The sequence below is a fragment of the Zingiber officinale genome, chromosome 6A (genome assembly GCF_018446385.1).
Source record: "Zingiber officinale cultivar Zhangliang chromosome 6A, Zo_v1.1, whole genome shotgun sequence".
Lineage (NCBI taxonomy): Eukaryota > Viridiplantae > Streptophyta > Magnoliopsida > Zingiberales > Zingiberaceae > Zingiber > Zingiber officinale.
In genome coordinates this window covers 141,382,944-141,405,471 of record NC_055997.1, presented here as the reverse complement: position 1 = coordinate 141,405,471, position 22,528 = coordinate 141,382,944, and the positions used below count along the sequence as shown (strand labels likewise).

Sequence of the window (22,528 nt, the reverse complement as noted above, 5' to 3'; positions counted from 1 at the left end):
ATGTTTCAAAAATTAATCTACTATTTTACGTACTAAATGAAAATTTTCTATTTTTTGCTGAGTTTTTGGATCATGTATGTCATTTGCTTAAGACACTTTATGGCCTGAAATAGGCTTCGCACGCCTGGTATTTAGAACTTCGCGCTTTCTTGGTCTCTCTTGGCTTTGTCACATCTCGGATTAACATCTCCTTATTTATTTATTTTCAGAATGGTATTGTTATCTATTTTCTTGTATATGTTGATGATTTAATCATTACAAGGAATGATGCTTTTTTTGTTGTGTCATAGTATGTAAATTTTATACAAAATTTACGATTAAAGATCTTGAGGCTCTTTCCTTCTTTTGCAGTGTTGAGGTCCGTCCAATCTCAAATGGTCTTCTCTTATCTCAACAAAAGTATGTCACTGAACATGCTTGACTCCAAGCCGGTCTTCATTCCTATTGTTGCTGGCTCTCGTTTTACTTTGTATGATGAGTCTTCATTTTTTGATCCGACTAAGTTTTGACAAATGGTTGGGGGTTTACAACATCTTCGTATGACTTGTCCTGATATTTCCTTTGCAATCAACAAGCTTTCACAGTTTATGTATGCTCATTCAGAGACGCACAGGGACGTTGTAAAGCGTCTACTTCGGTATCTTAATGGTACTAGGGATCTTAACATTCATATTCTTACGGATACACCTATTACTCTTCATGGTTTCTCCGATGCGGACTGGGAAAGAGATCCAGATGATCGGTGTTTTATGGGTGCATTTGTTATTTTTCTGGGTGCTAATATGGTTTCTTGGAAATCTACCAAATAACACACTGTTGCGCGCTCTTCGACTGAGACTGAATATCGCGTTATTGCCTCTGTGACATATGAGATCCAATGGATTAAGTCACTTTTGATAGACCTACTTCTTCCGGTTACCACGCCTACTGTGCTCTTCATTGATAATTTGGGTGCACCTATCTTTCGACTAATCCTATTTTTCACTCTCGGATGAAGCATCTAGTTATTGATTATCACTTTGTTCATGATCTGATGCAGGCCTCCGAACTACGAGTTACTCATATTCCTGTCGAGAATCAATTGGCTGATACACTTACCAAGTCGCTTTTTCGACCTCAGTTGTAAGTTATTTGTAACAAGATTGATGTCATTTTTGGTACACCATCTTGAGATGACGTATTAGAAAATAATTATTATTAGAAAATACTTATTTGTTTACTAGTTATTATGAATAATTATTATTAGAAAATATTTATTCACTTTCTAATTATTAATTATAAAATACTTATTTGTTTCCTAATTATTAGAAATTAATTATTATTAAGATATACTTATTTGTTTACTAGTTATTATGAATAATTATTATTAGAAAATATTTATTTATTTTCTAATTATTAATTACGATACTTATTTATTTTCTAATTATTAAAAATTAATTATTATTATGATATACTTATTTATTTCCTAATTATTTATATATTTTTCTATTTTAGACTTGTAATAATATCTATATACCATAATTAATAAAGTTACTGAATTTTATCGTCAACCTCGGTAGATTTAATGCATGTGGTAGCAGATCACAATCTCGATGATTATAAAAAAAAATAATCAAATTTTAATTTTTTTTTCTAAAAAATTCATCAAAATATGTGAACGAAGTGAATAAATTTCAAACTTTAAGTACACTAGAAGGGACAGAGATTCTGTGCAGGTCCCTTTGAATGTAAAACTCAAGGATTTTTTTTTTTTTTTGGGGATGATTCACTGGGTTTTTTTTTGGGGTTCATATGCTGAATTGAATGGTAAACTTTGTCAAAACATTGTCCAGTCTGTAAGAAACAACAAAAGATTAAAAAAAGGTATCTTTCTAACTAAATTCACAGAGGACGCGGTTATTTTAAGTTTATTTAATATTATTTATGTCTCTTCGCTTTCCGATTTCCATTCGCCAACCATTCCTGGATTTCCTTCTTCTCTCCCTTCTCAGTTGACAGTCAGTACTCTCTCTCTCTTTCTCTCTGGTACAGGGAGGCATAAAGGCTAATGGAGTTCGCCTCCAGGTACTTGTTGCGTCCCTCCCGTATTTGCTTTCCGCTGCTGCTGCTGGCGGCGGCGGCGGCGGCGGCCGTGGCTGTGCCTCCGGTGGCGCAGCAGGAGCGGGACAGAATCGGACGCCTGCCCGGCCAGCCTCACGTTGACTTCGCCCAGTACGCCGGCTACGTCACCGTCAACGCCTCCGCTGGCCGCGCGCTCTTCTACTGGCTCGTCGAGGCGCCGGCCTCCGCGCAGCCCGCGCCGCTGGTCCTCTGGCTCAACGGCGGCCCGGGGTGCTCCTCCGTCGCCTACGGCGCCTCCGAGGAGCTAGGCCCCTTCCGGATCCACTCCGACGGGATGACGCTTTACCTCAACCCCCACGCCTGGAACAGAGGTGAGGCTTCCTCCGCCGCTCCAATATTCGATTTTTATGCCTCCTTGAGGTAAAAATGCCTCCTTCGCGCCTGTTCTTGACCAATTCTTGGTGCTCGCAGTGGCGAATGTGCTGTTCTTGGACTCGCCGGCGGGCGTCGGATTTTCCTACACGAATACCTCGTCGGATCTCATCACCTCCGGCGACCACAGAACAGGTTACTTCTCTGCCCATTTTTATTCTTCCAAAACGACCTCTTTTCCTCCCAAATTGGAGACCAATACCTCCGCATCGTGTTCTTAATTAGCCGTGGACGCATACAATTTTCTCGTGAATTGGTTCGAGAGGTTTCCTCAATATAAGCAGAGAGAATTCTACATCGCCGGAGAGAGTTATGCAGGTACTCCACGATCCATCTCCCCTTCCAAACTGCTCCATTGTCCGCCAGAATTGACCATTTCTTAAATTTCAGGGCATTATGTTCCTCAACTATCTCAGCTAGTTTACGAAAAGAACATCGGAATCCAGAATCCTGCAATCAACTTCAAAGGATTCTTGGTGAGATCTGCAAGTGATCTGCTAAATTGCCCCTTGTTTTGTGACTGACAGCGCTTGGACTCTATATGCAGGTGGGCAATGCAGTTACTGATGACTACCATGACTATGTGGGAACCTTTGAGTACTGGTGGACTCACGGCTTGATCTCCGACTCGACTTATAGAATTCTAAGAATCCACTGCGATAACGAAGTTTCTGAACACCCTTCAGGTGCATGTACGCAGGCCCTTGAAACAGCCGATGCTGAAATGGGGAACATTGACCCTTATAGCATCTACACTCTTCCTTGCAATGATACTGGATCTCTTAGGCGCAAACTAAGAGGCCATTATGTGAGTATTTCGCGTCGAACTTACCTATCGTTCTATCGAATCCGATCTTGTGAATGACATCCTCCTAAATTGTTTTCATTCACCCAGCCTTGGATGTCCAGAGCATACGATCCTTGCACTGAAAGGTACTCGAAGATGTACTACAACCATCCTGAGGTCCAAAAGGCACTTCATGCCAACACAACAGGAATACCATACCTTTGGGACACATGCAGGTTCCTCCCCTTCAGATGATCTTAAGCTCTATAGTTATGAAAGTATGCTTCAGTTCCGAAGCTAAACTGATTGCCTTTTCGATGCATATCAGTGACACTGTAGGAAACAACTGGGGAGATGCACCTAAATCCATGCTTCCTATTTATCAGGAACTCATTTCAGCTGGCTTAAAGATATGGGTTTTCAGGTACACTTGGAACTTTAAGGACCATTTAAAGCTGTTTTGTATCTGATTTTGGCTGAACAAAACCTTGTTTGGCAGTGGAGATACAGATTCTGTGGTTCCGTTGACCGCGACAAGATACTCCATTGATGCCCTCAAATTGAAGACTGTTAAGAATTGGTACCCTTGGTATGACCATGGAAAGGTTAGTCACAGTAATCCTTTCCCTTATCCTACTTGAATCATGTACAAGTAAGACTTTTGTGCCAATTTCTTAGGTTGGAGGATGGAGTCAAATCTATGGAGGACTGACCTTGGTGACAGTAACCGGAGCCGGACATGAGGTTCCTCTTCATCGTCCCCGGCAAGCTCTGATACTCTTCAGGCATTTCCTGAAAAACAAGCCAATGCCGGAAAGTTAACCAGAAAAAAAGAAAGAAAGAAAAATGGAATAAAAAGATGAAGCTGATTCTTAGTGCATAAGGTTCTTCTCCTCACAAAGCTTCATATATATATATATAATTGATTATATATATAATTGTTGTTATTTTTCAAATTTTTTTCGCAGTCATTATAGTGTGTAACATGTAATTCAAGGCTGCCTTGAATAAATAGGATGCTGATAAACAGATGGATTTCTGCATTTATAATTCATGGAAATAAATTAGCAATTGTCATTGATCATTAAGTTGTTTAACAAAAATTAAAAGCAGCATCAAATGATGGGCGAATTGCATGTGGAGCTTCATATGTCACTTTAGCTTTTCCTCTCGTGTCTTCCATCTAAGGAAATCCGAAATCATATCTCTCAGACATGCTCAAATTGTGGCTGTTGCAAAAGCAACATAAGCATATAATTTGCTTGGAATAATGGCTTGCAGAATGTCCTTGTTCAAAAGCATTTGAAATAGTAAATCTTAGCTCTATTTGAGCTTTCAAACCTCAATTGCTAGTCGTCTAAATTTGTGAATGGAGTTGAATTTGTAACATAGAGGTAGAAAAAAAGCACCTCCACATAGTTTTAACTATGATCAACCTCAATTTTCCTCCTGAATGATAAATCAGGGAGGTTGGCTGCTGAGTTGTTGTTGTTCTTGTTGTTGTGAGTACTTTTAAATTTATCTTAATAGCCGATAAATTTTTTTTTTTATAAATCCCCTAGAATTAATCAGTTCGAATTTTACTAAAATAAGGTGCTAGTTAAAAAGAAATGACCATAATTTTAATTTCAAATAAGACGAATATTTTGAAACTTAACTGTGTATAATGTTATGTATTTATCCGATAGGCAAATCACATGAAAAGATATATTTCAATGTGTTAATGTATTACAGGTTCACGAGGGAATACAGTTTTGTCCCAGGCCTATAGTGTCTCAGTAGGATATTTAAATTATCATCCAGATATTTATAGTTTGATCCCCGCTGATATGACGCATGATCACGGGGTCAGATAGCTGGCATGGTGGGAAGTCAAGCCAACGGGGCGGTCAAAAGTCAAGCCCATAGGACAGTCAAAAGTCAAGCTCACGTGGCGGTCAGAAGTCAAGCCCACGGGACAGTCAAAAGTCAAGCTCACGTGGTGGTCAAAAGTCAAGCCTATATGGTGGTCAAAAGTCCGGCTTACGTGGAGGTCAAAAGTCCGACCTACATGGAGTTCAAAGGGCCAGGTTATAGGATGGTCCTAGTCGGGCACAAGTGTCATTTCGGAGTTAGGCCTACGTGTCGAGTAGGAACTCGGAAGCCAAGGACTACAGGGCAGGACTTACGGACTGGCGGAACAAGAGACACGGACCAGAGCGTACATGTCGGAATATGCAAACCAAGGATTACAGGGCAGGACTTACGGACTGGCGGAACAAGAGGCACGGACCAGAGCATATAGGTCGGAATATGCAAGCCAAGGATTACAGGGCAGGACTTACGGACTGGCGGAACAAGATACACGAACCAGAGTGTATAGGTCGGGATATGCAAACCAAGGATTACAGGGCAGGACTTACGAACTGGCGGAACAAGAGACACAGACCAGAGCGTACAGGTCGGAATATGCAAGCCAAGGATTGCAGGGCAGGACTTGCGGACTGGCAGAACAAGATACATGGATTAGAGTGTACAGGTCGGAATATGCAAGCCAAGAATTACATGATAGGACTTACGGACTGGCGGAACAAGATACACGAAATAGAGCGTACAGGTCGGGATATGCAAACCAAGGATTACAGGGCAGGACTTATGAATGGGTGGAACAAGATATATATGGACCAGAACGTATAGGTCGTGATAGGCAAACTAAGGATCACAGAGTAGGATATGCGGACCAAAGACATATCGATCGAGATGTGGAATAGGGCTTACAAGCCGGGATCTACAGGACAAGATACGCAGGACAGAATACACGGACCAGAGAAGTACGGGTCAGGTTGTGTGGATGAAGACTTATAGGTCGGGGTAAGATATGAAACAGAGCCGTGCATACGAATGAGATTTAAGGAACGACAAGCAAAGGCCTCGATTGGCAGAGCGGTAAGCGCAGGTATGGATCTACGGAGATAGGCCAAATAGCAAATATAGGGCGGGACGTACAGGCAGTAGGTGCAGCTCTGAATCTACTGAGATAGACCAAAAAATAAATGTAGGGCAGGACGTACAGATCTGGATTCGCGGGACAACAAACACAAACTGGGAGTTGTGCTAGTGAATGCAGGTCTGGGCCTACAGGTCAGGATTTACAGGTACGAAGACCCAGTCTACGGTTGACAGACCAGAGCGGATAAGCGCTACACGACAATCAAGCCAGAGAATCATAACAACCCGTCAGAGAATAATCACCACCTGTCAGGGAATATGCTAACGGTCTGTGGCTCGTTACCCTATGATTCCTCCTCAGACCTATAGAAAGATGCCATATTGTTGGTTAGTCCTAGGAAAACGTACCGGTTTCACTGTACAAATATTTTGTACAAGTGTCGAACCTTTCCTTAAATAACATATTGTGTTCTTTAGAAATTAAATTAGGAATCACAGACGAAACTTAACATCATTGATTCCAAACTTAACTTATCTGTTCTTAATGGTTTAGATTTGAATCGCAAATGGAACTTAACACTATTGATTCAAATCCACTTATGTTATTAATTCCATTAAATATTAATTTCCAAAATTAGCTTCCAGGACTGCATGGCGAGGCACGTGGCCTTCTTGGATATGGGAGCAACCATCACCGCCTAGACAAAGTCTTTTAAGGAAAGCTAATATTTAATTTCCTTAAATAACTCTAAGTTAACCAAAAAGAACAATCGAATCACAAATTTGAAAAACAAAGAAAACACAAACTCGAAAAACTAGATCTAATGCCTCTTGTGTTTGGAATTCTTACAAAAAGAAATAACTAGCATGATGCGGAAAACAATTGCTAATTATACCTTCTCTTTGTATATTAATGACCTCGAGATCTTCTGCCATATTCCTCGCCTCGCCTTGGATGTCGTGTGGGTGACGATCCTCCAAGATGAACACCACCCAAAAAGCTTTCTTCTTCCTCCTCTAAAATTCGGCCACCACCACCAATTTAGGAACTAAAGAGAGCAAGGGAAAGGGAAGGGGAGAGATCCGACCATCATGAGAAAACACAAGCAAGAGACTAGAATTAGATGTCTCCTTCTTCTTCTTCTTCTTCTCCTTCTCCTCCTTGTATTCGGCCACTTAAAAGAACCACAAGCAACATGTGGCCGACCCTAGCATGATAAAGAGCTAGGGGCCGGCCCTAAGGAGGAGACTAGAGAGAAGAGAGAAAAAGAATTCATTAACTCATGAAGTCTCTCCTCCCCTTCTTTTATAATACTTGCACAAGGCAAATAAGGAAAAACTTTTTACAAAAATTAAAATCTTCCTCACGTTTTCCCTTTTTCCTTTTCTTTCCTTTTGATTGAATCAATCACCAATCATAGATTAGTTTTAATTTGATTGGATGATGATTTAATCCTATTGGTCGGCACCTTGCTTGGGCACCAAGCAAGGGTGGCCGACCCCTATAAGGAAGGAAAAAAATATCTTTTGTAAAAATTTTATAAACTCTTATAAAATTTTACAAGCTTTCTTTTAATTTCCTAAAGTGGATGTTAAAAAGGAAAGTTTTAAAAAATTAAAACCATGTTTTAAAATTTAAAACTTCTCTTCTAAAAATTTCCTTTTTTAACATGTTTACAAAAATTTAAATTTTAAAACTTCTATTCATTTTTCTAAAACCATGAGGATGGTTAAAAAAGGAAAGTTTTAAAACTTTTAAATTTTCTTTTAAAACATATGGCCTAATTCAAATAAGAATTTTTTTTAAATTTTAAATCTCTCTTTTAAAACTTGTAGTTTTCTATAAAGAGAAGATTTTAAAAATTCAAAACACCCCTTCCTATTTGAAATATTGTGGCCGACCCTTCCTATGCTTGGACACCAAGCATAGGCCCGACCCTCTTGAGAGGAGATGTGGCTGGCCATTGCTTGGTCACCAAGCAATGGGCCGACCCCCTTCTTGGACTCAAGATAGACCTTTCTTTGGATGGACTTGAGGGTTTAATGAGGCTACGACAGAGACCTAGAGGAGAAATTGATTTTGGTCTTCCGATGAGCTTGAGTATCTCGTGTTCACCCCGAATACACAACTCAAATTCATCGATAATAACTCATTCCACTAGAAAGTTATTATCGCACTACTGCACTAATCCCAAATTACATTATGGTCTCCTTCTTATCATGAGTGTGTTAATATCCATGTGTTTAAAATTACGAATGCCCACTAATTAAGTAAGTTACTGACAACTTACTTAATTAATATCTAGCTCCAAGAGCAGTACCACTCAACTTCATTGTCATGTCGGACTAAGTCCACCTGTAGGGTTTAACATGACAATCCTTATGAGCTCCTCTTGGGGACATTCTCAACCTAGATAACTAGGACACAACTTCCTTCTATAATCAACAACACACACTATAATTAATATCATTTCCTAACTTATCGGGCTTATTGACTTATCGAGTTAAATCTCACCCATTGATAAGTCAAATAAATAAATACTAAATATATGTGTTTGTTATTATATTAGGATTAAGAGCACACACTTCCATAACAACTAAGGTGTAGTTCTTTTATAAAGTCAGTACAAAAAGAACTTACCTAAAATGGTCCTACTCAATACACTTGGAGTGTATCAGTGTAATTTATTAGTTAAGATAAACTAATACTTAATTACACTACGCCTACTTCAACGGTTTGTTCCTTTCCATCTTAGTCGCGATCAACTGTTTATAATTTATAAAGAACTGACAACATGATCTTCTGTGTGTGACACCACACACCATATTGTCTACTTATAAATTAATTGAACAAATTACATTTAACAAATAAATGTAGATATTAGCCACTGTGATTCTTTATTTCTAAATAAATGTTTATACAAAAGCTAGACTTTTAGTATACACTCTAACACATGTGTCATTCACCGCCAGACAAAGTCTGACACTCGACATTTCCTGACACCCGTCAAACTCCAGAAGCATCTACTGTCATATAAAAAGGGAGGCTTTGTCTCTATGCAGGTACGTTCACTCGTTATTTTCATTCTCGTCTTTTACTTTTCGTCCTTTCACTGTGCTTCTGGGGAAAAAGTAATTGACTTGAACGTCGGAGGGCCTGGCCCGAAGACTTTTTCCCTGGTTTTTGGTCTCTAACGCAGAGGCGGCTTGTCTGAGTGTGCGCAGGGCTCTCGCGTCATCATCCTCGTCACTATCCCCCGTCATCCGCCCGCATAAGCCCTTCCGGCAGGTGCTAGATCGACCAGACTTCGCAACGACTTTTCTTCAACCGTGGGTACAACACAGCCAGCCTTCATCTGACTCAGCTTCCGGATGAGATCACCCGCTATAATATATTTATAGGAATTTTTTCTTTGAATAGGATGCGTAATTAAATAATACTGAACTTCTGAACTGGCCGCTATATGTACTTTCTAATTTACCTTGAAGGCACGTGAAAAACTTCTATGGGACCATAACTATAACGGCAATTTACCAAAAGGCGTACTAGGTTTAATGTATTTATCAAAAAGTGCATCACGGTTTTGTATTTACCAAAAGGCGGAGTTTACCAAAATCAATTCCCAGATTACCCCTCTGGATAACCTGGCAACCGCCTTTTTCAAACACATTTTTCCAAGCATCCATGCCGAAATTAGAATTGAAAAATAATTTGTGGTTCGGATGCACGTCTTCTCACTGTCTCTCTCCCTCCATCCCTCTGTGTGGTGTTATAAACTTGAAAGAAAAAAGAAATATGAACCCTGCGCTTGCCATTACTGCTCGTGGTGGTTGGCGGGATTGTAATAAACCAGTTAGGTTTATGACATAATTGCGTAAGAGTTGCTAGAGGAGACCAAGGACAAATTAAGTTAAAGACGTCAACCGAGAAGGACAAACTTCTTGTAAGAGGGAAATTAGTAGAAGCACACATTCAAAGATTTAGACATGTATGTATTAATTTTTTTACTGTAAATTAGGGTAGTGAAGGTAAATAAAAATTACACTATTGGTGGGAATGGTGGCAGCAAAAAGTGTTTTTATGGTTAATTTTGGTTGTGTGGGGAATAATATTCAACAACACCTGAATTATGATGTAATAGAAGACTTAATCGATTTAAGTCATGTTAGTTTTTGACGTTGATAGTTAAGTTTGGCTAAAAATTATTTATTTATGGTTTAGGGTTTAGTTAGTAGTGGTCCTAGTTTACAAGAAGTATCTGCTTCAAAAGGAGCCTGATATCATAGATATCAGGCCCACCTTGGGCCTGATATCGATAACGTGTTATGTGGTTAAAACTTTGATTTTACATTAGACCCTTCCTAGTTTGAGCAAAATTACAATTTAACTACAGAAATAGATTATGTAGTTGCAAATTTACTAAAATAGTTTGTAATTTATTTATCAGGGATGATCATATAACTGACGAAATTCTATCTGAGATATGGAATACTCTTGATGCAAATTCTAGCATTGGACATGTAGATAATGTAGAAGAAGTATCCAGAACAAATATTCCATCATCTTCACAGTATAGTTGTGTGCATAACACAAATAGAAATACAAGCTGTAATTTCACATTTGATCTAAATGAAGAAGCTAGTATTCAAGAAGATGAGGTTCTGAACCCGTGTGCAACACTTGTTGATTACTATGAGCCTACTTGGAGTGAGGAGGAAGGGTATTATAATCGAAATGGAGAGGAAATGCAATGCAATACAGATGTACAAGAATTCTTTGCTGATGATATGCAAATTGAACAATATGAAATATCTCAAGAGCAGTACAGTGACTTAGAGGAAGAGTTCCCAATAGCTGATGATCCATATATTCTAAATTCTCAATTGCTTCAAAGGCCAATTGAAGAGGCAACAGATCAGCATGAATTTTTTGTAGGACAGATATTTCCGTCTCGACAAGAGTTCAAGAATGAACTTGTGAAGCATGCCATGGTTAAACAGATGAGATATAACCCAGTTGACACTCGAAAAAATAAAGTAAAAGCTGTCTGCTTCAATCAACCGTGTAAGTGGAGAGTAGTTGCCAGGGGGGATGTCGAGTTCATTGTTACGAAATATATAAAGGAACACCAATGTGGCACCATTAGGGAAAGTGCTGATCATCAAGCATGCTCTTCATCCTTTGTAACTTCTTTTGTTGAAGAGCAATTTCTTGCTAGTGAACAATACAAGACAAGTATGATTATAGCAGATATAAAAGCCAGGTTCGGAGTGACCATATCCTACAGAAAAGCTTACATAGCTCGAGAGAAAGCGATGAAGAAAGTTGTTGGAGATTATGATCAAGCATATAGAGATCTTCCACTATATCTGCGTGAGTTAAGAGTCAGAGATCCTGAAACCTATGTGACACTACATAGGAATGGGGATAATCAGTTCCAACACTGTTTTTGGGGGTTTGGAGCTTGTAGAAGAGTATTCATGTCTTATCTTCGTAAATTAATTGGAATTGATGCCACACACCTAAGAGGCAAATATCCGGGTGTGTTGTTGATGGCTACATCAATAGATGTTAATGACAATGTCCTCCCAGTAGCCTTTGGAATCGCTGAAGTTGAATGTGGGTCTGCATGGGAGTGGTTTCTGGATCATACGAAGAGATTCTTTAATGTTGATCCAGAGTCAATGAGTATAGTATCAGATAGACATCGTGGCATTACAGCAGCAGTTAGGAAAGTCTACCCTACTGCCCATCATGCTTTTTGTTGCCACCACATGTCTTGCAATATGGTAACAGACACTGGCAGTAGGTCAGGTTTAGGGTTGTTTTGGGCAGCTGCTCGAGCAAACACAACACTACAATATGATCTCATAATGCAGTCCATGCTTGAAAAACATCCAGATGCTCATAAGTGGCTTCAGAACATTGACCCTAAAAGATGGGCTAATGCACACTTTAGTGGCAGAAGGTACACAATGCTAACCATCAATTGTGTAGAGAGTTTAAATGCTTTGTTCAAGGAGACGCGTGAACTTCCGATAAACAGGTTAATTGATAATACCAGAAGAAAGATAGCTCAATGGTTCTTTAACCGTAAGGAGGAAGCGTCGAAATGGTATGTTGCGTTGACATCTCATGCTACCAAAGAAATGCAATCAAGGAGGGAGAAAGCTAGACGATATAAAGTCCACCCCTACTCTCAATCCGAAATGGAAGTAGAGACATGGGGTGTTTCATACATTGTTGATTTGGAGAGAAAATATTATAACTGTGGGGAGTCTTAAATTTCAGGATTGCCTTGCTCACATGCAAATATCGTCATAATTCACCGGAACATGGATACACTCCCATATTGTGAGCATTATTTTCATTCACATAATTGGAAAACGACATACATGGATCGTATTTACCCTTGTCGAAGCAAGGAATTTTGGCCTAGGGGAGTCAACAACATTATAGTGCTATGTCCCCGTAGCCTTGTGCAGCCTGGTAGGCGAAAGAAGGCAAGGATCGAGTCGAAACATAATGGGAAGGTAAAAATCAAATGCAGCAGGTGCAAACAACTGGGCCATAATCGGAGGACCTGTAGAATGCCGCCAACCCCTGGTTCTTGACTGAATTGTAAATTGAAGTGGTTGAGCCATATGTTTTGTATGAAGTACATAAATAGATTTGTAAGAACAGTTGTTAAAAGTGATGTTTCTGTTATATAGGTTTATGGAGTATTTAGTTTGTGTTACAGTGTTATGGTAGGTATGAGAAATGTAAAACCATCACCTGCAAGGCAGAAATAATACTTCACACCATATCTCCATTGTGTCAAATAAAATTGCGATACATTTCTATTCAACAGGAAGGGGTTTGTAATTTCAAAGTCACGTAAATATGTAGTGAAATATAGATGTGTTAAAACTCGCACAAAGGAATTGTAGTAATCCTTGCAAAATAAGATAGGACAACAGTTCTCGGTCATTGAAATGGAGTATAAATATATTTTGACACCAGATATACCATCTTCCCAGGTAGACCTTCACAGGGGACTTGATTTCATGTAAATCTAAGTAGGGGAGGGCCATCAGTGGGTTTTGGTCAAAACCCACTGATGGACCTTGACACCTCTGATTGGATCCATTTCAGCTCTAGTGGTATTCTGGAGTTGCAAGGACTCCAAATCTACTGGCAAATCATTATTTAAATATCTATAGGTGCTGGGAAAAAATAATATAAAATCAGCCTTCGTTGGGCCTGATATGCTTGGATATCAGGCCTAATGTGGGCCTGATATAAGTGCATATTAGGCCCAACGTGGGCCTGATATGAGTATCATTTAATAAAGCATTATTCTATCTCCCCCTAATATAAACTCCAAACATTCTAACAGGGGTCTGATCAAAAAAATAAAAAAAGATCAATTTTAAAAGTCACTTTCCATAGGGTAGAAAAGAAAAGCTGTGCACTGTTCCGTGCCAACTGGCACGGAGCCATACCTTCTAATCCATGATGTATAAATTTTGTTTGACACCATATATACCATCTCCCCACCAATACCTTCACAGGGAACTTTATTTCATGTAAATCCAAGTAGGGAGGGCCATCAGTGGGTTTTGGTCAAAACCCACTGATGGACCTAGACACCTCTAATTGGACCCATTTTAGTTCTAGTGGTATTCTGGAGTTGTAAGGACTCCAAATCTGCTGGCAAATTATTATTTAAATATCTATAGGTGATGGGAAAAAATTAAAATACAATCAGCCTCCGTTGGGCCTGATATGAGTGGATATCAGGCCCAACGTGGGTCTGATATGAGTGCATATCAGGCCTAACGTGGGCCTGATATGAGTATCATTTAATCAAGCATTATTCTATCTCCCCCTAATATAAACTCCAAACATTCTAACAGGGGCCTGATCAAAAAAATAAAAAAAGATCAATTTTAAAAGTCACCTTCCATAGGGTAGAAAAGAAAAGCTGTGCACTGTTCCGTGCCAACTGCACAGAGCCATACCTTCTAATCCATGGTGTATAAATTATGTTTGACACCATATATACCATCTCCCCACCAATACCTTCACATGAGACTTTATTTCATGTAAATCCAAGTAGGGGAGGGCCATCAGTGGGTTTTGGTCAAAACCTACTGATGGACCTAGACACCTCTGATTTGACCCATTTTAGTTCTAGTGGTATTCTGGAGTTGTAAGGACTCCAAATCTGCTGGCAAATCATTATTTAAATATCTATAGGTGTTGGGAAAAAAATTAAAATACAATCAGCTTCCGTTGGGCCTGATATGAGTAGATATCAGGCCCAACGTGAGCCTGATATGAGTGCATATTAGGCCCAATGTGGGCCTGATATGAGACCATATCAGGCCTAAAGTGGCATTGGTATGGTATCCTTTCTTATAAATTTATACTATCTCTCTCTTTCTATAAACTCAAAATGTGCTACCATGCTCATTATGAAAAAATAAAAAATAAAATAAAATTAGAAGGTGCTACCATAGGGTTTAAGTCTATAGCATGGCCATAAGTGGAATAAGTGGCAACTGGCATGGAGCCATACTTCCTAATCCATGGTGTATAAATTATGTTTGACACCATATATACCATCTCCCCACCAAGACCTTCACAGGGGACTTGATTTCATGTAAATCCAAGTAGGGGAGGGTCATTAGTGGGTTTTGGTCAAAACCCACTGATGGACCTAGACACCTCTGATTGGACCCATTTCAGCTCTAGTGGTATTCTGGAGTTTCAAGGACTCCAAATCTGCTGGAAAATCATTATTTAAATATCTATAGGTGCTGGGAAAAAATAATATAAAAACAGCCTTCGTTGGGCCTGATATGCTTGGATATCAGGCCCAACGTGGGCCTGATATGAGTGCATATCAGGTCCAACGTGGGCCTGTTATGAGACCATATCAGGGCCAAAGTGGCATTGGTATGGTATCATTTCTTATAAATTTATACTATCTCCCCCTTTCTATAAACTCAAAATGTGCTACCATGCTCCTTATGAAAAAATAAAAAATAAAATAAAATTAGAAGGTGCTACCATAGGGTTTAAGTATATAGCATGGCCATAAGTGGCAACTGGCACGGAGTCATACGTCCTAATCCATGGTGTATAAATTATGTTTGACATCATATATACCATCTCCCCACCAAGACCTTCACAGGGGACTTGATTTCATGTAAATCCAAGTAGGGGAGGGCCATCAGTAGATTTTGGTCAAAACCCACTGATGGACCTAGACACCTCTGATTAGACTCATTTTAGTTATAGTGGTATTCTAGAGTTGCAAGGACTCCAAATCTGTTGGCAAATCATTATTTAAATATCTATAGGTGCTGGGAAAAATTTTAAATACAATCAGCCTCCGTTGGGCCTGATATGAGTGAATATCAGGCCCAACGTGGGCCTGATATGAGACCATATCAGGCCCAAAGTGGCCTTGGTATGGTATCATTTCTTATAAATTTATACTATCTCCCCCTTTCTATAAACTCAAAATGTGTTACCATGCTCCTTATGAAAAAATAAAAAATAAAATAAAATTAGAAGGTGCTACCATAGGGTTTAAGTCTATAGCATGGTCATAAGTAGAATAAGTGGCAACTGGCACGGAGCCATACTTTCTAATCCATGGTGTATAAATTATGTTTGACACCATATATACCATCTCCCCACCAAGACCTTCACAGGGGACTTGATTTCATGTAAATTCAAGTAGGGGAGGGCCATCAGTGGGTTTTGGTCAAAACCCACTGATGGACCTAGACACCTCTGATTGGACCCATTTTAGCTCTAGTGGTATTCTAGAGTTTCAAGGACTCCAAATCTGTTGGAAAATCATTATTTAAATATCTATAGGTGCTGAGAAAAAAATATAAAAACAGCCTCCGTTGGGCCTGATATGCTTGGATATCAGGCCCAACGTGGGCCTGATATGAGTGCATATCAGGCCCAACGTGGGCCTGATATTAAAGAGTATTATTTCAAAATAATAATAAATAATCTTACACATAAATTGAGTCGATTAAATTTAAAATAAAATAATGGGATATCAGGCCCAAGTTTCAATCTGCAAAAGCGCACACTCTCCTGCTTCGGTCGTCATCTTCTTCTCGAAGCTATTCTACGCAGCTCCGGTCGAGGCGTGACTCTACCTTCACCGGCGTTCAAGAATCATTTTCGTACATAGGTCGGTTGCTCATTTAGTTATGCTTTTTATAACCGTTTAACCTAGGGTTTGTGTGGGTGTGTTAGAATAAGAGCGTAGTCGTTATTACGGGAACTAAGAGTTGTTTTTCTGGGTGTGGTTATACAGTAGCTAGGTTCGCAATGGCAACAAAAGAAGCCTCGACATGTGTGAGTGCTGATCGACCAAATTATCAAAGTTATGTCAACAGAGGAAGAACTAAAAGAATGAACTGGAAAAGTACCATTTGCCACTTCAGAAAGTTTATCTCTTCTGTTAACCCGACTGCAGAACAAGAACAGAAGATTCGAGGCACACCTTTTTCGTGGATCCTCGACCTCCCTGATAGTTCTTTTATAAGAGCTCAGGTACAAAATATGTTTGATAACTGGGATCATGAGGAAAAAAACTTTATCTTCCATGGGAAGAAGCTCAATTTTACAAAGGTAGATGTGGGACTGATTCTTGGCCTACCCGACAATGGAGATATAGTTCGTCTCGATTTAAATGAGGCTTCAAGCGCACTGTACATGGAGTTTTTCCGAGAATCAGATTGTTTTACCAGACATTTAGAGAAACTGATTAGGAAGTCGAGATCAAATGACAAGCTGTACTGTCAGCTGTATATCCTGTATTTTTTTACAACTGTTCTGTTTTGTGGGAATAGCAGTGTTCTCAGAATACCTGTGCTCTCCCTAATTGACCGTGTAGATGATTTTGACAACTTAGCTAGGTTTAACTGGTGCAATGCTGTATACAGTTTCATGGCTCAACAATTAGACTCCATTGGATTGGAGCTTACATTAAGACCAAAACCACAGGTTGCTGATGCAACGCCTAAGGCTCCCTTGCTCAAGGGATTTCCAAATATTTTAGCTGTAAGTCCGATTACATATATATCACGATATTTGTAAAGATTATGAATTATTTTTATAATCATAATGTAGGTATGGGTGTGTGAGCACATCAGCATTATTGATCCAGACCATCCAGAAAAATTGCCAAGAATACTACGATGGAGGTGGCCTAACTATCATGTTGACACAGTAAAAAAAAATGATAGACCGTGTAACTGCAGATAAAATTTTAGTAGATTTAATTCCGACAGAATCAGAGTTGGATTTACTACCAAACCGACCTCAGCCAATTGAGTATCTTGAGTTGGTTGGCCAAGGATCTTTACATCAAGCCGAAGAAGGTCTACTGCAGTGTGACGATACGGTAGATTGTATTTTGTGCAAGGAAAAGGATAACAAAATTGAGAGTTTAAAGCAAGAATTACATAAAGCTTCTCAAAGTTTGGAGGAAGCTAATAAAAACCTGGCACTAGTGATAGAAGAAAAGAATAGTCTAGTAGCAGCAAAGGATATTGTGATTGCTGATATGGGAGCTATGCTTAAAGAAAAGGATCAACAAATAAGTGATCTGCGTAAGGAACGGGATACGAGTGGCACCAAGGCTGACACTATAAATTCTGACGTGGATAACAGAATTTTAAATGTAAAAGACAAAATCATCGCCGATGCCGAAAATAAGATTAAAGAGCTCCAACAAGTCATACAAAGCATATCACGAGAGCCAACAGCATCAGAAGACATAGACCCTGCATCAGAAGGCATAGACCCTAATCTGCCTATAATTCCAACTAATTTTCGGGTAGGCTCCAAAAGAAAGAGAACCTAGAGAAGGTTGATATCCGAATACACCAAAAAAAAAGGCAAACAGCTTGTTCTTACTGTCGAACCAGATGCTCCTGCACCATCAAAGACAGAAAATACAAGTTCATCACAGCTAGAAACACAATGTCATGAACTTAACAAGGTCAAAACCAAAATATTGAAGGTACGGTCGAGAGTAGGTAAGTTGTTATTTTATAATCCTTAATGACATAGTATTATTTTAATTATCTCAGCAAGCGAAGACATTTTTTAAAAAGAGTTAAGATGATGTGATAGCTGATGCATTATTGAAGCTCAGTCAGTTAAGGTAACGTAGTTGCCAACCTAAATGTTTAATCCACATGTCAACGAAGGATTATTATTGGAGTTTAATGATATTTTTTATATTTTTAATTTATTAAATACCATTGATTGTATCCTTGTGTGTAGGGTGATGGTGCAACCAATATGGACAAATGATATTTTCTCTTTAGATATGCAATCTTTTATGACAATATTTGATTGGACGCAATATACCAATGGGGATTGTATAAATGTTTATTGGAATATTCTTGCTAATGAAGCCAAACACTCTAACTCACCATACCACCCATCCATATTTTGTGGGGTTGGATTCCGAGTATGTCCCTTATCTCATTGTAAATTGTTTACAATATATATTGGATGCAGTCACCTAAATAGCTCTATTATTTACATAGGACTTGTTCGGAATGATGCACGTGGATGCATTGAAACAAACTGTAAAAACTGATGACGACAAGGACAATAGATATATTTTTTGTCCTCTACATAACCAAGATGATCATTGGCATCTAATGGTCATGGACTTGGAGGAACGTCAAATAATTCATTATAACTCTCTTGGCACCACAGAAAATTACACTTCTGTTTTTAATCAAACTGTAAGTAACAAATTTCTTATATCCAATAATCATTGTTTATGTATTAATTACTATGGTCTGATATTTGTAGGTGTTGTTTTTTAAGGAGCTAAACTGGTCATACTATCACATATGACATAAAGGTTTAGCACCATTCTCCGGGAGAGAGTATAAAACGATGCAAGTCACACAAAGCAAATCTTAAGTATTTGTGTATGTTCCATAATAATTTGATTTGGCTTTTTTATGATGGATTGTGCTTTTGTTTTGTAGGTTGGATTATGCTTTTTTTATAATCGCTATGTAGAGAGTTTGATGTTCCGGAGATCTACAGACTTTGTACAAGCTGATATGAGAGCTTATAGATTTAGACTTAGACATAAAATCATGTATGATAAAAACTTTAAACTATAGAAATAGTGAACAATTGTAATATTGTATTCTAGTAATGATTTACTGTTTGTGTAAATTAAATTTATGGTGAATCAATTTATTGTAAATTAAATTTATGATTAATCAATACCTTCTTTATACCCCTTTTCTAATAAGGTATTGTTCCGTGGCAGTTGGCACGGAACAGTGCACCGCTTTTATTTTCAACCCTATGGAAGGTGAATTTTAAAAATGATCTTATTTTATTTTTTTTATCAGGCCCCTGTTAGAATGTTTGGAGTTTATATTAGGGGGAGATAGAATAATGCTTTTGAGTTTATAGAAAGGGGGAGATAGTATAAATTTATAAGAAAGGATACCATACCAAGGCCACTTTGGGTCTGATATGGTCTCATATCAGGCCCACGTTGGGCCTGATATGCACTCATATCAGGCCCACGTTGGGCCTGATATCCAAGCATATCAGGCCCAACGGAGCCTGATTGTATTTAAAGTTTTTCCCAGCACCTATAGATATTTAAATAATGATTTGCCACCAGATTTGGAGTCCTTGCAACTCCAGAATACCACTAGAACTGAAATGAATCCAATCAGAGGTGTCTAGGTCCATCAGTGGGTTTTGACCAAAACCCACTGATGGCCCTCCCCTACTTGGATTTACATGAAATCAAGTCCCCCTGTGAAGGTCTTGGTGGGGATATGGTATATATGGTGTCAAACATAATTTATACACCATGGATTAGGACGTATGGCTCCGTGCCAGTTGCCACTTATGACCATGCTATAGACTTAAACCCTATGGTAGCACCTTCTAATTTTATTTTATTTTTTATTTTTTCATAAGGAGCATGGTAACACATTTTGAGTTTATAGAAAGGGGGAGATAGTATAAATTTATAAGAAAGGATACCATACCAAGGCCACTTTGGCCCTGATATGGTCTCATATCAGGCCCACGTTGGGCCTGATATCCAAGCATATCAGACCCAACGAAGGCTGTTTTTATATTATTTTTTCCCAGCACCTATAGATATTTAAATAATGATTTTCCAGCAGATTTGGAGTCCTTGAATCTCCAGAATACCACTAGAACTGAAATGAGTCCAATAAGAGGTGTCTAGGTCCATCAGTGGGTTTTGACCAAAACCCACTAATGGCCCTCCCCTACTTGGATTTACATGAAATCAAGTCCCCTGTGAAGGTCTTGGTGGGGAGATGGTATATATGGTGTCAAACATAATTTATACACCATGGATTAGGAAGTATGGCTCCGTGCCAGTTGCCACTTATTCCACTTATGGCCATACTATAGACTTAACCCCCCTATAGTAGCACCTTCTAATTTTATTTTATTTTTTATTTTTTCATAAGGAGCATGGTAGCACATTTTGAGTTTATAGAAAGGGGGAGATAGTATAAATTTATAAGAAAGGATACCATACCAAGGCCACTTTGGGCCTGATATGGTCTCATATCAGGCCCACGTTGGGTCTGATATCCAAGCATATCAGGCCCAACGGTGGCTGATTTTATATTATTTTTTTCCAGCACCTCTCAATATTTAAATAACGATTTGCTAGCATATTTGGAGTCCTTACAACTCCAGAATACCACTAGAGCTGAAATGGGTCCAATCAGAGGTGTCTAGGTCCATCAGTGGGTTTTGACCAAACCCACTGATGACCATCCCCTACTTGGATTTACATGAAATCAAGTCCCCTGTGAAGGTCTTGGTGGGAAGATGGTATATATGGTGTCAAACATAATTTATACACCATGGATTAGAAGGTATGGCTCCATGGCAGTTGGCACGGAATAGTGCACCGCTTTCCTTTTCAACCCTATGGAAGGTGAATTTTAAAAATGATCTTATTTTATTTTTTTGATCAGGCCCCTGTTAGAATGTTTGGAGTTTATATTAGGGGGAGATAAAATAATGCTTTATGATATGATACTCATATCAGGCCCACGTTGGGCCTGATATGGACTCATATCGGGCCTACGTTGGGCCTGATATCTAAGCATATCAGGCCCAACGAAGGATGATTTTATATTATTTTTTCCCAGCACCTATCGATATTTAAATAATGATTTGCCAGCATATTTGGAGTCCTTACAACTCCAGAATACCACTAAAGCTGAAATGGGTCCAATCAGAGGTGTCTAGGTCCATCAGTGGGTTTTGACCAAAACCCACTGATGACCCTCCCCTACTTGGATTTACCTGAAATCACGTTCCCTGTGAAGTTCTAACTGGGAAGATGGTATTTCTGGTGTCAAAACGTATTTATACCCCATTTCTAATAAGGTATTGCTCCGTGGCAGTTGGCATGAAACCTAGTGACGTTGTGCTCTTGAAACCGACTGTTGGTCCGAGTCTATTTGATTTTTTAAACAATCCCAACCGTTACCATGTTTTCAGTTTTGAGAAGATAGAAATGGTGTGCATTATAACTTATATACATTGTCTCTTTCCACTGATAAGCAGCAGCATCGCATTTTGTATATTGTGACGGATATTGTGACTAATCACTATGCAATATTATTAATATTCCAGTGACAGTTTATAATCTTCTCATATACTACATACCAACGTATTATACAACAAAGACTATATACAAAGATATTAAACTACCTACACTACGTAATAAGTTCATTTACATTCTATACAAGTTTTTGCCTTACAAGACTGGATATTTAATCCAATGTTTTAAAATACTTATCCCTCAAAATTGATACCATTACATCAATTCTAATCTTTTTCATGTCTCCTTGTTTGAAGTCTATCTTCATATCATATAGGAGACATCGAATGTATTGCATCACAAAGAAGTCACAGTCAACGCTGTAAAGAACAACAACATTTTTATGGTCAATATTTTTTTATCAATAATTTATATTCACACATTGTGCTCGATTTGCCTTGCTTGTTGTTGTGGACATTCTATTGTGCAAGAGACCCATCTATCAAACGGATAATGCCTTTCCAAGTTTGGATGAATAGCAGCAACGTGCTCACAACTATATAATTTAAAATCTGATACTTGAAGATTGAAGAGGAAATTTCCATTTTCCATCAACTAGCGTTTATATTAAAATACAACCATACATATTATTATTAGATGCTCACCGCTGCTTCAAATTCATATTTGTATTTAC

At 38.7% G+C, this 22,528-nt stretch overlaps 1 protein-coding gene across 1 annotated transcript; it reads left to right on the top strand.

The window, feature by feature from the left end:
- The first annotated feature begins 1,946 nt into the window (after positions 1-1,946).
- On the top strand, positions 1,947-4,364 carry LOC121998381 (serine carboxypeptidase-like 27). The gene is made up of 9 exons (XM_042553298.1): positions 1,947-2,432; positions 2,533-2,628; positions 2,719-2,811; positions 2,884-2,969; positions 3,041-3,301; positions 3,389-3,516; positions 3,609-3,704; positions 3,780-3,885; positions 3,959-4,364. The coding sequence occupies exons 1-9, from the start codon at positions 2,048-2,050 to the stop codon at positions 4,100-4,102; spliced, it is 1,395 nt and encodes a 464-aa protein (XP_042409232.1). The 5' UTR covers positions 1,947-2,047; the 3' UTR covers positions 4,103-4,364.
- The last annotated feature ends 18,164 nt before the right edge of the window (positions 4,365-22,528 follow it).